Source organism: Lottia gigantea (assembly GCF_000327385.1).
Source record: "Lottia gigantea unplaced genomic scaffold LOTGIsca_13, whole genome shotgun sequence".
Lineage (NCBI taxonomy): Eukaryota > Metazoa > Mollusca > Gastropoda > Lottiidae > Lottia > Lottia gigantea.
This window is the reverse complement of record NW_008707425.1, coordinates 171,769-188,076: the sequence shown is the minus strand read 5'-3', so window position 1 is coordinate 188,076 and position 16,308 is coordinate 171,769. Positions and strand designations below refer to the sequence as shown.

The window sequence follows — 16,308 nt, the reverse complement described above, 5'->3', positions numbered from 1 at the left end:
TTCAACCTGCCAACATTTCTAAAATATTTCAACCTACCAACATTTCTAAATATTTCAACCTACCAACATTTCTAATACATTTCAACCTGCCAACATTTCTAAAATATTTCAATCTGCCAGCCAACATTTCTAAAATATTTCAACCTACCAACATTTCTAATATATTTCTAAATATATATAAACGATATCACAACTATCAGACTATAAATTCATAACCTTAATGAAAACCCCGTAATGATAATAATATACAATTAGATATAATACAAAAGTACAACAATATATCTTAATAATAAAATATCACAGTATTATATATTATCACAGTATAACTATATCTATGCCGTATGCACATAAAATACTTATTTATACTACAATACTATTTCAATACATTTGAAATACAATATATGCTATAATATGCGATATGACATAAAGAATAATGTTAAATAAAAGTAAAACTAACCCAAAATTAACAAGCTATTAGAAACTGTTTTAACTATCAACTGTTTTTAACCTGTGAATTAATTAAATATAATTAAAGGTAATTATAAAATAATATGTAATAATTGCAAAAGACTACGCTTTACTTTAGATATAAAAGGTACCAAAGCATAGAAATTCAAGATGGCTGCCGTTACTAAACATTAAAATACCATAGTTACATTTACACACCTCTCATACAAAATATAGTTACCCAGAAAGACAATTACCCTATAAAATACCCAAAACACACATATCTGTGAAGTTATTTGAATTGAATTGAATTGAATAGAGTTTTACGTCCTACTTTTCTGCACCATGTGGGCTAATGATGACGGGCAACGTCATGCAGGGTGCAATGAGGGAAATTTTGCCAGAACAGCGGCATTAGCCTGCTCTTTTTCGATTTTCAACTGTCGAGGGATCTTTAACGTGCACAGCCTGTAGCACACGGGGCCTCGGTTTATTGATCCATTTGAACGACTAGACGCTTTTTCCCTGTCAGCCCTCTTACTCAAGTTATTTGAAGGAAATAACTATGATGAAAAAGGTTGAAGTAGCCAGATCAATTATTTCACAAAGGTTGATATAAAGTTTCCTTCTACTTCAAAGACCAAGATAAAAGTAAAGTTTCTGACTGGATAGGTGATGAATCTCACTGACAACTCACTAAGCTGATCAATGACAGAAGGTGACAAGGTCCAGTAAGGTCAGTTCAGTTAAGAAACCAAGAATGGGCAATAATAAGAACATTAGTATTAGGTCAGTGTAAAGTAATTATGTGCTTATTAAAACAGTAGTGGTGCATTAAGATAAGACAACATTTAAATAAAACAACCAAGTTTCTTTAAAAATGCACCCTACCACATATAGATATATCTTTCCTATATATCACATATAGGCGTCCTTTCATATTCAAAATAAAGAGGTGATTGCTATATAAAGTTACTATTAATAGACAGTTATTTACCTGTCCCATATAACATGATAATTTGATATCGTCTCAATTGTAAGAAATTTCAAGAATTTTGCCAGTATTGTAATACATTTCAACCTGTCAACATTTCTAAAACATTTCCGCTTAACAACATTTTTCAGACATTTTAACCTGCCACCATATCTTAAACATTTCCGCCTGACAATATTTTCATACATTTCCACTTGCCAACATTTCTCATACATTTTCAACCTGCCACCATATCTTAAACATTTCCGCCTGACAATATTTTCATACATTTCCACTTGCCAACATTTCTCATACATTTTCAACCTGCCACCATATCTTAAACATTTCCGCCTGACAATATTTTCATACATTTCCACTTGCCAACATTTCTCATACATTTTCAACCTGCCAAAATTTCTCATACATTTTCAACCTGCCAACTTTTCTTATTAATTTCTACTTGCCAACATTTTTCATACATTTCCGCCTCTCAACATTTCTAATACATTTTCAACTGACAAAATTTCCACATGCCAACATGGTCAACCTGTTGATTGTGTCAACAAAACTTAAGCCTCTAGTGGCCATTTGAATATTTGTCGGGGCAGTTCTTGGCCTCCGATAGCCTTTTTTGAAATTGTTGACTATATATTAACCGATTCACATTGTGTCTATGATAGCTAGGTTGTGATTTGTTAACAAGATTTTTTCTTACTTCCGTAACTTTTCGTCCGATTGTATAACTGTTGGATAACTATGGATACGTTGGATACAGTTATGTTAACGATAAAGTCAAACGTGTTCTTTCGTGTGGAACATTGGAAAAGATTTGATTAACCAATGTGAACACAAAATTAGTTTAGGTGATACCAGACAATGCAACTTTAATGTAAAACTATTTACGTTCTACATCTGGTGTGCACGTTGTACATTTATCATTTACCTCAATTTAAATCACATATTATCTTAACCTCTTCATAAATACCACCATTCACCACTGTAATAAAGCACTACCTTACTTAATTTCTTCAAAATATTTTAAAATTTCCAAAACTTACTAAGATTTTATGAAATCCTTACAAATATTTTGTGAACGTCATTACTAAAGTAGGTCACCACTCAGTACATTTATGTTAGAGTAATCTGACGTACAGGGACAGGAGCGACATTTTCAGAGGTTGATTTGAGTCTTGAATTTCTGTAAATAGTCTTCATAAGTATTAGAAATGTACGAAATATTTCAATCTATGAATTTCACTCACTATAGATATATCTTTCCTATATATCACAGAGTATCATAACATATTAAAAAATATAAATAACATATCGTCATTTTAACATTCAAACGCGGATAATTTATTTCGGGACACACATGGATTTGAAGGTTCAAATTTCGCCTGTGAGCTGTGTGTAAAATGTGATTTGTCAAAAAAGAATGGCCTACCTTTACAATCAAATGTGCATAAATCACATACCTGATAATAATAAGATACCTGTTAACTGATATTAATTTTAGATTTCGGGCTACATTAAACAGTCTGTGTGGCTTGAGGTGATATCCCGTACCTATTCTTCACTGTTGCACGACACTCCATTCCGTGCGCAATAATAGTTAAAGGGAATGATGGGACAAACTTTTATACGTGTAACGTGTATGTTTCATATAAATTAATGACGCCAGTAAATTTCCAATAATAAATAAATTAGAGTGAACACGGCAAGAACAGTGTAATCAATATGTTACTGATATCAATACGAATTCGTTGATCACTATATATCTTACGAAATGTTACCAAGAGAAATGATACTACATGTATAAAGATTAGCCATTTATAATTGATTTATGATCAATTTGCATCGTACTTTGATATAAATCTTTTATTTCATGACCTAGACAAATAATCTTTTCAGCACCTAACACTATATACGCGTCTTATGAACATCACAGTTAAAGCACTCCCGAGATCAGCAGCTTGACACATCAAGAAACCAAATGTGAAGGCTTTCTGGACGCTAGGTCATCGTAAAGGCCCGCTCTGCCCACTTTTTTCATTGGAAAAGGAAGCGACATAATCCCCGAAACTCCAAGTCATAGACATGTAATCAGTTTTTGGTAGGCTCACAAGACAGACGACTCAGTATACAATATCCACCAGTTTCAGATAGCATTGAAATACATATTCAGTTGTAAAAATACAGCCTGAATGTGACAACAAGGCAAAATTCACATACATGTATACCCGCTTTACATTACGATAATTATCGGCCAAGCGTTCTGCGAACCATTCCAATTCTGGCCCACCGTTAGAAGTACGATACCTGTAAATAAACAGTTCACATTCCTCTACAGGATTTTTTTACTTCTTTTCCTCTCGCAAGCTCAGTCAGACAATTAGAAGTATTGATATGTATTGAACATATGAATTGTATGGTAAAAACTCCCGTTAACCAAATACTGGTACAATATAAACAAATTCAGGGTTGGGCATTTTTATTAATACTGTACATAACAAAATTATTAAACAAAAGACTGAAACAGGGTTTGTTTATTTGATTTAGATCAAATTTTAAGTAAAATCAGATAACAGTTTTTTGTAACATTTAACAGATGTTGACTGCTTTTAATCCTATGACAAACAAATATTGCCTGGATCAACTTTTTGGTTTGTCCTGCATTATGCTTAACTGAAATGTAAAGTATATTATTTATATCATAAGCAGTTACTGGAAAAGGATTGACTAAATATGTGATAAACAATAAACCATACTAATAGTTCACTATCGTTTAGGCACAATTATTCTAAGCACAGGTTAGACACAGGTCATTTAGGCACAGCGTTTTTCAGGTGTGCCTATTTGACTAAAAAAAAGGCTTGCCCAGCGAGGTAGTATGCGCCCATTGGCAGCTTTGGTTTTTTTACAAAAATATATCAGTACAGTTACAATTAGCAGTATGAATATGAATATTCATCCTTCAGTCATACACTTAGTTTGAGCTTTTGGGGTTGTTATTGAACAAATTTCCATATTTTGCTATATCCGACATGAATCGAGTCTGTGCGTTGAGGACAACAACTCATTATATTCTAAATATTTTGATTTTCAATAGGGTTCATCCATGGTTGATAATAAACAATTTCGCTTCGTAAAAATCCGTGAAGAATTGTGCCTTCTAAAGTCTATACGGGCTGAAAATTTAATGAGTTTTCAATAACAAGGGAAATAACTCATACTACATGTACATGTTTTTTTCTGATTTTTAGTAGGGATCATCCTTGCATTACAAATATTCGCACCTAGTTACATCTAAATGGGTCAATAATTGTGCCTTCTAGAGTCTTGACGAGCTGAAAGTTGAACAAGATCAAGGGTACATATGATTCGGATTTTCAAGAGGGGTCATCCGTGAGTGATTAAAAGAACTCACACCAAGTTACAACTAAGTCCGTCAATAATTTTGCTTTTTAACGTGTTGTAACAATACCTACCTATATATTTCTCAAACTGATTCATCCTTGGATGATAACAAACACCCACATCAAGTTTCCTTAAAATCCGCCAAGAATTCTCACTTTGAAACTATTTACGAGCATTTAAAAACAAAGGCAAATTCTGATGATAATTCTCTTCTAATTTAGCTAATTATGAATTGATTATGGACATGTGAGACAAACTGGTAGTTTTCCAAGTCATTAGAACACGTCTACTTTCTATTCATATAATTTAAGCATTTTCATTTTCATAAATGAAAATGTGTGTATATATCATTCCAAATGTGTTTCGATTTTTCTGATACGATTCATCCTTGGGCGATAACAAACATTCATACTAATTTTCGTCAAAATCAACAAGTGTGCCTTCATGTCGCATTCATAAAGTATATACCTTGAATCACACATTTTAATATGAATAAATATACCCAAACATACTGTAAATTGTCAAGTTGGGTTTAAATCTAGAGAGCAAGTAAAAATTGAAAACATTTTTGCCATAGTTTTGATATACTGAGTCATAATAACTATAAAGTTACCTCTGAAAAAAATTTTATGACGTCATTGTTTGTGTATATTCTATATATTCTTTGTAGAAAACTGCTAAATAAAATATAGAGAAAGGACTTCTGAAGAGTATCTACCATTTTTATGTCAACAATTTATGTAAAATTCTGTAGTATCAACCAATTTATGATTACTTTGGAATGTCACCCTAGGTCTTTTTCTGCATGTTCTTGTTTTGTTTGGGCAACTGTACTATCAGAGTCTTGGAAAAAGTATTATCGATGAAGGTTGTTGTGTCCAAAGTGAAACTACTTTTCCTTTTACAAGTAAACCTTGGTGGGTGAATTTGTCGCTTTCTGAAAATCAAAGTAGACGATGCCAATTGAGTTGTTCTCGTCGGAGGCATTTGACGGGTAATCTAATACTGTTAGTAGTTGCAAGCTTGTTAAGCGACTACGTCTAAATCCATACCGTTATTCAAGTAGTAGATGGTATTTAAATTTTCAGGAGCCGAGGTTGAAATGAGTTTTTTTTATGGTATTTATAGTATAGAGTTTTGATCGAGATAGAGGTTCCAATATTTCACAAATGTTCCATAATCATTGACAGTTGTAAATATATTTATCTGTATATTAAATTGTATTGGATATGTAAAAAAAACTTACTTATATACATGTTCATACAAGTGTGTCATTGTAAAATTGTCGTTTTATTTCTTTTCTTTAAAACAGCCTTTCTTTGATAACTTGATTGATAACTCATATTTGGGCTATTTCATATTAAAGTCTGAGTTAACAAATGTGTACTCAACCGTTTAAAGTGTTGCTTTTGTTAAGTGTTTTATTCAGTGTGCCGAATATTTAAAATACCAATGTCGTCATTACAAAATGCATATGGCAATGTCTCTATGTAAAAATGCAATATGTATATTTTATTTCCAAAATCCAATGAAATGTCACAAAAATGTAGCTAGCATTTAACATGTTGAATTGGGCATTCTTCATTAGTCACTCTACATCAACCTGTGATTACTTACTCAAACGTAAACTAAATAAAAAACGGAGCAGAGCAAATCCCATGCAAATATTATTTCTGCTTACAGTGGTCTCAAACTCCAACCGGCAAGGTGCCGAAGGTAATCCCCTTTATGACGTTACTGTGTAGAACTTTCCTCTCCTCCTTTGTACATTAACGGTTTTGCAGAATCATCTTATACGGACACGTATATCACATAATTGCATTACATGGCTAATTTTTCACAGTCCACAGTGATGGAGGTGGCAGATTTAGTGACAGAATTGTTAGAAACCCAACTATACTACATCAGACCTGTAAATATCGAAAAATTTCCAAAAGAATGAGATGATAAAAAAGATAGCTTGCCAGGCAAGGTAATATACGCCCACTGGTAGCTTTGATTTTGAATAAAGATATTTAGCAGTACAGTAACAATCATCAGTATGAAATATTCAACCTTCAGTCATACACTTCTTTTGAACTCTTAAGGGCGATACTGAATAATATTGAGTATTTGAGTTTCGGGGAAAAGAGGGTTTTTAGCTCGTGAAAACTCAAATATTCAATCTTCAGCGCGGGACTGAATAATAAAACCAAGTTTTGTCAAAATCCTGCAAGAATCATGTCTTTTAGTGTTTAAGAGCTGAATTTGAAAGCCTTTTCAAGAACAAGGGCAATAACTCATACTAAATATTTTTCAATTCTTCTGATTTTCAATAGGGTTCATCCTTGGGTGATAACGAACACTCACACCATTTTTCGTCAAAATCTGTCAAGAATTGTCCCTTCTAGCGTGTTTACGAGCTAAAAATTTAACGCGTTTTCAAGAACAAGGGCAATAACTTATACTAAATATTTTTCGATTCTTCTGATTTTCAATAGGGTTCATCCTTTGGTGATTACGAACACTCATACCATGTTTTGTCAAAATCCGTCTGGAATTGTGTCTTGTAGAGTGTTTACGAGCCATTGTGGACGGACCGACGGACCGACTGACGGACATGGGTGACGGCAATATACGCCCCCCATTTCATGTGGGCGTATAAAAATCATATCAAGTTTAGTGATATTGGGTCATATCATATGGACAGATATACATTAACCTTAAGCCTTTATCTTCAGATACAAATAAAATCTTAAGGATTAATGTGTTAAAAATCCAGAGATAGGCATCAGAAATTTAATTAAGCAGTTTAAAAATTAGAATACAACATGGATATAAAGCGAAAAATTCTTAGTTTATTTCATTAACAATTGTTATAGTTATTTGATTATAGTTGTGAAGAAGCTACTTTAATACCAGAATAACAAGGTAAGTTATATAGTTTCTATGTAAAACACTTTATGTATCATGATGAATTGAGAGTAAATTATTATATTATTCATTATCAAATATATAGTTGATATAACATAAAGTGAGAATCCCCTGACTTGATAGTGATAACTTTCACAGCAACTATTGTAATTGGAGATCAAAATTAACAAAATTTTGAAATTCAATTTTAAAGGTAGTATCTTCAATCTAAGAATTAATATTATCATTAATGCCTTTTCCTGTGGTGTAAAGAATTTATAATACAATTAGGAATTGTAGAATCATCTGATTCCCTGTTTCATTTCCTAGAATGTGGCCTAGAGGTGGTAAAAATGGCTGCTGGGAACATAGTGTCAACGTAGCATTAATTTCAGCATTCAGCCATTTTATTTTAATAATTTTCTTTTAACAGATCTACATTTCAATATTTTTATTTTCAGATGAAGTCTACAATGTTATCTATGTTACTATTTTTGGTCATCATGAATATATGTTGGACACTAGTGTTTTGTTCTTCAGAATCAGGGTCTGAATCTATGGAAAGCAGTGGAGATGATTCCAGTCAACTAGTAATAACTACAGACATCTTAAGTGAATAAAAAATAAGATAGAGAGCATGGTGTCAATTTCTATATCAAAATTAAACCACATTTCTTTTATATTCACAAAACTTTGTTCAGAGTAACTGTTTATTTTGTCCTGATAACTTATGTTCCTTGAAATTGTTAATACTGATGATTCAAGAATTAAAAAAAAAAAAATGACTAATATGGAAAATTTTATCAAATATTGTTGACTTTGTAACTTTTCTGTAAACATTATTGTTAATTTTAATTATTAAATATTGTTAATTTCTAAATCTTTATTAAATATTGTTAATTTCTAAATCTTTATTAAATATTGTTAATATCGAAGTCAATCCCAATTCTGTTAGCCCATAGCCACAGGAAAACAAAAACACTGGATCCTGTGCTATTCCATGTGCTCCTCATTCTATGTAGGCTTCTCCTGCAAGATAACCTGTTAATTTCAGGGTAACAACAATCCACACCCTACAAAAGACACACACCATGTGTCCCTTTATTTCAACTTGCTACTTTCCAAACTCTGTATCACACCATGTTAGACCAACCAAAAAGTCTGGCATTAGCATTTAGGCAAGCTATTCTCAAGCTTGCATTGCTTTCTAATTGCCTCTGCATTTAACCTGAAGCATGAGGTCTATTTTCGCTTCACATTTGACTAGAAACGCCTCCTCATTAGGTCAATTTCTAAAAACTAAATCGGTTGGTTAGCATTCTTTATAAAGTCGTTCCATATCAGAAGAAAAAACTACGTCTATAGGTGTGTCACATACAATTTGAATACAATAATGACCACTGGATGTAAAGTCCAATGCACGGTTCTTCCCAAAGATTTCAACTTCATCATGCTCAAGATCCAATTTAACATCGGCATTTTTTTTGGCAGTTTTTAAACTCAATAACAAAGGAATGTTGAAATAAACTACATCAATTTCCAAAACAAACTGATGATCAGCAATAACGTATAGGCCATGCACACATTTCATAGACAGCAAGCATTTACCACCTCTAAAATTCAAACATTTCGTTTCTTTAATTTCCCTCTGTCTGTTTTCAGGGAATGTGCTAAGAAAAGTTTCATATGAGTATTTGTCGCTAAAAGTGCTTGAACAATCTGTATCTATTACTGCTCTAATTTTTCTATTTGATATTTTTAATGTTTCAAGTTGTTGTCTTCAAACACAAATCAATGTAGTTGTATAATGGTTTATTTAGAAAAGTTGTTGTCTTCAGACAGAAAACAATGTATTTGTACAATGGTTTATTTAGAAAAGTTGTTGTCTTCAGACAGAAAACAATGTATTTGTACAATGATATATTTAGGAAGGTTGTTGTCTTCAGACAGAAAACAATGTATTTGTACAATGATATATTTAGGAAGGTTGTTGTCTTCAGACAGAAAACAATGTATTTGTATAATGATATATTTGGGAAGGTTGTTGTCTTCAGACAGAAAACAATGTATTTGTACAATGGTTTATTTAGGAAAGTTGTTGTCTTCAGACAGAAAACAATGTATTTGTACAATGATATATTTAGGAAGGTTGTTGTCTTCAGACAGAAAACAATGTATTTGTATAATGATATATTTGGGAAGGTTGTTGTCTTCAGACAGAAAACAATGTATTTGTACAATGGTTTATTTAGGAAAGTTGTTGTCTTCAGACAGAAAACAATGTATTTGTACAATGATATATTTAGGAAAGTTAATGTCTTCAGACAGAAAACAATGTATTTGTACAATGGTTTATTTAGGAAAGTTAATGTCTTCAGACAGAAAACAATGTATTTGTAAAATGGTTTATTTAGGAAAGTTGTTGTCTTCAAACACAAATCAATGTAGTTGTATAATGGTTTATTTAGAAAAGTTGTTGTCTTCAGACAGAAAACAATGTATTTGTAAAATGGTTTATTTAGGAAAGTTATGGTCTTCAGACAGAAAACAATGTATTTGTACAATGATATATTTAGGAAGGTTGTTGTCTTCAGACAGAAAACAATGTATTTGTACAATGATATATTTGGGAAGGTTGTTGTCTTCAGACATAAAACAATGTATTTGTACAATGGTCTATTTAGGAAAGTTGTTGTCTTCAGACAGAAAACAATGTATTTGTACAATGGTTTATTTAGGAAAGTTGTTGTCTTCAAACAGAAAACAATGTATTTGTACAATGATATATTTAGGAAAGTTGTTGTCTTCAGACAGAAAACAATGTATTTGTACAATGGTTTATTTTGGAAAGTTGTTGTCTTCAGACAGAAAACAATGTATTTGTACAATGATATATTTAGGAAAGTTGTTGTCTTCAGACAGAAAACAATGTATTTGTACAATGGTTAATTTAGGAAAGATTTTGTCTTCAGACAGAAAACAATGTATTTGTACAATGGTTTATTTAAGAAAGTTGTTGTTTTCAGACAGAAAACAATGTATTTGTACAATGGCTGATTTAGGAAAGTTGTTGTCTTCAGACAGAAAACAATGTATTTGTACAATGGTCTATTTAGGAAAGTTGTTGTCTTCAGACAGAAAACAATTTAGTTGTATAATGGTTTATTTAGGAAAGTTGTTGTCTTCAGACAGAAAACAATGTATTTGTACAAAGGCCTATTTAGGAAAGTTGTTGTCTTCAGACAAAAACAATGTATTTGTACAAAGGCTTATTTAGGAAAGTTGTAGTCTTCAGACAGAAAACAATTTAGTTGTATAATGGTTTATTTAGAAAAGTTGTTGTCTTCAGACAGAAAACAATGTATTTGTACAATGGTTTATTTAGGAAAGTTGTTGTCTTCAGACAGAAGCAATGTATTTGTACAATGGTTTATTTAGGAAAGTTGTTGTCTTCAGACAGAAAACAGTGTATTTGTAAAATGGTTTATTTAGGAAAGTAGTTGTCTTCAGACATAACACAATGTATTTGTACATTGGTTTATTGAGGAACGTTGTTTTCTTCAGACAGAAAACAATTTCTTTGTACAATGGTTTATTTAGGAAAGTTGTTGTCTTCAGACAGAAAACAATGTATTTGTACAATGGTTTATTTAGGAATGTAGTTAACTTCAGACAGAAAACAATGTATTTGTACAATGGTTTATTTAGGAAAGTTGTTGTCTTCAGACAGAAAACAATGTATTTGTACAATGATATATTTAGGAAAGTTGTTGTCTTCAGACAGAAAACACTGTATTTGTACAATGGTTTATTTAGGAAAGTTGTTGTCTTCAGACAGAAAACAATGTATTTGTACAATGATATATTTAGGAAAGTTGTTGTCTTCAGACAGAAAACAATGTATTTGTACATTGGTTTATTTAGGAACGTTGTTTTCTTCAAACAGAAAACAATTTCTTTGTACAATGGTTTATTTAGCAAAGTTGAATGTTGTCTTCAGACAGAAAACAATGTATTTGTACAATAGTTGATTTTGGAGAGTTGGTGTTTACAACCTAAAATATTTTTCGATTGTATTCATTTTCGATAGGGTTCATCCTAAATAATTTTAGCAAGTTTCGTGTATACAAGCTTAAAGAACAAGGGCGTATAAAAACAACACAGCTCCGAGCGTGGCAACGAGACATTATCCCATGGCTTTTGAACCTTTTGAAACTTCTAGCCTGTGCTTTGTAGTCTACAATTTGTGAACAAGAAATTAAAGGTGGTTTTCCTTATTTATTTGTGTCAAATTAAGCAAACTGTTTGATTAATTGGTGTTTTGTAATGAATTATGATGTTTTCTTATCATATCATTATGTTCTTATTGCATATGATTAAGAGTTTTAACCAATCATAAATGTCCATGTATGTACAGTCTGGATAAACAAAAAAGACTTTTTGATCTTTCTTGATCGGTCACTTATTGGAATTTTGCTTGTAATTCTCTTCTAATTTAGCTAATTATGTATTACTTATGGACAAATGAGACAAACTGGTAATTGTAATTTAATTGCATTCTGTCCGAATAACAGTAATTTAATTTCATATTTGGTATGTACCACATAGAATCATCTTAAATATTGTCGTTGTCCAATTCTGAAATTATGTAAGTCATCGGATACAATAATGTAATACAATAAAATACAATACAAGTACAATTTTTAATCGATGACTTTCATATTTTCAGGGTATGTCTGTTAAATTTTGAAAGAGATCAGTTTACCAACAGCTGAGATATTACCCGTGGGAACTTTTTAGTGAGACCCGAATTTCACACAACATGCGCTCATATTGAAAATTATACAAAGGACAATCGTATATGTAACGGAAAATAACCGCTAATAATAGCACGCCATTATATACGTATAGTGATTTACAATAATTGAATATTTTCACTGTTGAATAGTGCATAATACATCAATGATAGAGATATATAGAAATATCAAAACAGAACTCGAATCATATTCAAAATAGAATTCAATTGCAATAAAAAAGAAAATGGATATTGCCTCCTTGGCTTATTTCATATTTATTTTTGAAACCTGTTCTATTCTTCTCAGTGTTCATGTTCGTTCCAAAAAGAAATTTGCAACCATGTGGTTTCAGGGAGATTTACAATAATTAAGCACCATTTCATTTTCTTACCTAAGACGTTTGATGTTGTTCAAAATCTTTCTTAGTGCTATTGCAAAGTGGTATCATCGGCAAAAATTTAGGTGATTGAATCCTTTAACTGAATAAATGTTGTGTATGTTTGTGGCGTGGTCAATCGCTTTTACACACCAATAATGCTAGTGAGACCAACGTTAAATTCTTATAATTATATTCAGATACTTTTTTTAATACAATTTCACTGTTTTATATGATGGGTTTCTTGAATTTGCCAAAAAAGATTGTGTCATTGTTGTTCTTTAACGACGTCATAGTGTCAAGTGACAATTACAGTTTATCGAAAAATAAACGCCAGTTTGCGTAACTGTTTCATTGAAGAAAGTGATAGTAGAAATGGAAATATATAGAAGTAAGTACATGTAATATATTTTAGAAATCTTTTTCTAATGATAAAAAAAGTGTCAACAAGTGAAGCGAATCTTTAAACCTCTATATACTCCTGAATTACATGCTATAAAATAAAAAGCGAAACATCATATTTAAGCATAAATTTATTTCGTTGGAGACAACATATGTAGCCTTTTCCACAGCAAGTGCATTTCATTGGTTTGAAAGAAAATTAAAGACTTGATATGTTGTAACTGTTTGAAATCGGCATTAAGTCTGTAAGAAATGGTTAAATTTGTGAGCTTTAATTTCAAATTGTTTATAACCATACCAGTTATATACACGTCATCTAACCACACAAAAGGCTGATTTTTTGTAGGATTTCTGACGCCTTCATTCAATTTGTGTATTAAGTCAAAACTCATGAGATACGCCATTCCTTGACAAAATGGTGGCCATTTGTCCCATGGATATTTTCTCTTAGAAATATAATTCTTAGAATTCTTGTTTCGCATGGGATTATGGTTCTTAAAAATATTACATGCAAGCAAGTCTGTCACGGGCCTAGATTTGGTTTCTAAAGTAACAATATATTTTTGTAAACGCTCCAAATGGACAAATGTGTCATCATCAGTTTTAAGGACGTACGTAATGTTTTTACAGTATTTTGAAATCCAAGTAATGGCACTCTTAGCTTTCATCGTTAAATTTTTATAAGTATCATGAAAATTTGCCTGTAGTATATCTCCATATCTTTTATTTTCCATATTCAATTTGTCAGCAATAGTAAAATTATCAGACATTCCACTCACAAAGACAATTTTAGCTTTATATTTGTTTAAATTATCGCTAGAGCCCCAGGTTTTGCGGATAGCTAATCGTTTACGTAAATTGCCTTGGGCGCTGTGTACGTACACCAACATTTTAACTGTCTTATCAGAGCATGCTTGAAATGGGTTCATTAAAAATATGGGTTCATAGAGTAATGTTGGGTGTTTCACTGGCATCACCGTGGTCACTGGCATCACCGTGGTCACTGGCATTACTGTGGTTACCGTGGTCACTGGCATTACTGTGGTCACTGGCATCACTGGGGTCACTGGCATTACTGTGGTCACTGGCATCACTGTCACATTGACTACTTTACTTGTCTCCAACTGCAGGTTTTGTGGTACTTGTGAAACAACCCTGGTGTTAAGTGATCTTATTGACATAGTGTTGTAGATGGTCATGATCACCACAGCAATTAAAGATAAAATCGTCAATCGATGTCTCCAGGTTCTTGATGAAAAAGCCCATAAATTTCCTCTTCGTAGATGCATTTCTGAAAAAAGAAAAATAGATGTTGATGTTATTACAAATTAAATTAAATTTTAATGGGCGCTGCTACTGCGACGAAAAGATGGTTCAGATCAGTCATTTCACCATAATCGTGGTATAAGCATGTAAGACACGCCAGATATCGTGCAATTTTGGCCATTTTCGCCAATATTCGCCGAGTTACGGCGTTTATTTTGGACATGGTTCGGCCATGGGATCGAAAATGTCGTCAGATAAGCACTGTCGTAGAAAAGACGCTGCAAAAACCCGCGGTATAATGTCGACTGTTTTTGAGTTTGCAATTTTTTAGGGACTTTTTGTCTGTTTTCTCACGTTTGATCACAAATGGTCACAGCCAGGGTCGCGGTGCTATACCTATACAATAATGTAATATTTTCACTGTGAAAATAGTGCTTAACACATCAATATTGTAGAGCGATAAAAAAATATTAAAACTGAACCTAAATCTACATCCTGCATATGGTATTGCTTTAAGCGCACAAACATTTATTTTCATTTCAACAAAAACCCTGATGTTTTAGTCAACTTATAAAATATATTTACCTTTCGCAAAATCTCCGACAGCAAAAAGTCTCCCGTTGATGTTTATGTATTGTACTATAACAAAATATTTTCAATGTGAAAATAGTGCTCAGCTGATACTTTTCGGTCTAAACTATATTCCGAGATTAAGCACGAAACTGTTGATGTGATCGATACTAAAGTCCTTTAGAAACCTGTTAAAATCGTCTTAACACAGTAGACGCATTAAATAGAGTAAGCTTTATTATCCAATTCTTACTGTAAACGGCCTACAGTGAAAGTTACTCTACCGCTGTGCAACATATCACGGTAATGAATAAAGGAAAAAGTGTGCTGCCGTAACATGCTTCTTTTGTCACATGATCATTGATATTAAATTTTCATTGAATGTATGTCTATCTATATTATACGAATGGGTTAAAAGATTGGCTTGTTGACCTTAATCTTTCAAAAACTAGAGTTGTATTGTTATCCACCAAACGACTAACATATACCAGACCTTTATTCAAGAAAAATAAAATAAGAAACAGTAGATTTGCATAAAAACTTGGGTGTTAAACTTTCTGATAATAAGTGATCGCATCATTTCGATAATTAGTCCAAAACGCCTGCCTAGAGCTACTCCAGCCTCTGCTGGATATTTTGACAGTTGTCGGCTAGGAGAGTCTTGTGAAATGGGGATATGTCTACTCTAAACTCCTCGTAAACATAAATATATTTTTACTCGGAAAACACTCAATAATATCTATAAAACTTTAACTTTGAAAAAAAAATTTGAACAGCCGGATTTCTTTTATCAAATTTCCCTCGAATGTTTTTACTTTTTTTTTATACGCCCACATCAAAATGTGGACGTATATTGCCGCCGCCCCTGTCTGTCCGTCCGCCCATTCACATTTCTTTATGCACGATTAAGGCTACAGTTTTTATTCAATCTTGACGATCTTGACGCACACATGGTGTGCATGTATATATTTATGAGATCTCGGTCAAATTCGAAAGTGGTAAAAATCAGATGAACGGTGTCTGAATTATTGCCCTTCGAAAATGGTAATAATTGGACGAACGGTTTCGGAGTTATTGCCCTTGACTTAGTAAAAAAACGCGTCAAATTTTGGATTTTATGGACGATAAAGGCTACAGTTTTAATTCAATCTTGACGAAACTTGGTATGC

General features: G+C 32.2%; 2 protein-coding genes across 2 annotated transcripts; one reads left to right on the top strand and one right to left on the bottom strand.

Moving 5' to 3' along the window:
• Positions 1-9,692: 9,692 nt before the first annotated feature.
• Positions 9,693-10,196, top strand: LOTGIDRAFT_88306 (hypothetical protein; the record flags this gene model as incomplete). Its single annotated transcript, XM_009048862.1, has 1 exon — positions 9,693-10,196. A coding segment is annotated over one exon (504 nt), but the record flags the coding sequence as incomplete, so codon positions are not given.
• Positions 10,197-13,434: 3,238 nt separating this feature from the next.
• On the bottom strand, positions 13,435-14,277 carry LOTGIDRAFT_111415 (hypothetical protein; the record flags this gene model as incomplete). The annotated part of the gene is made up of 1 exon (XM_009048861.1): positions 13,435-14,277. The coding sequence occupies one exon, from the start codon at positions 14,275-14,277 to the stop codon at positions 13,435-13,437; it is 843 nt and encodes a 280-aa protein (XP_009047109.1).
• Positions 14,278-16,308: the final 2,031 nt, after the last annotated feature.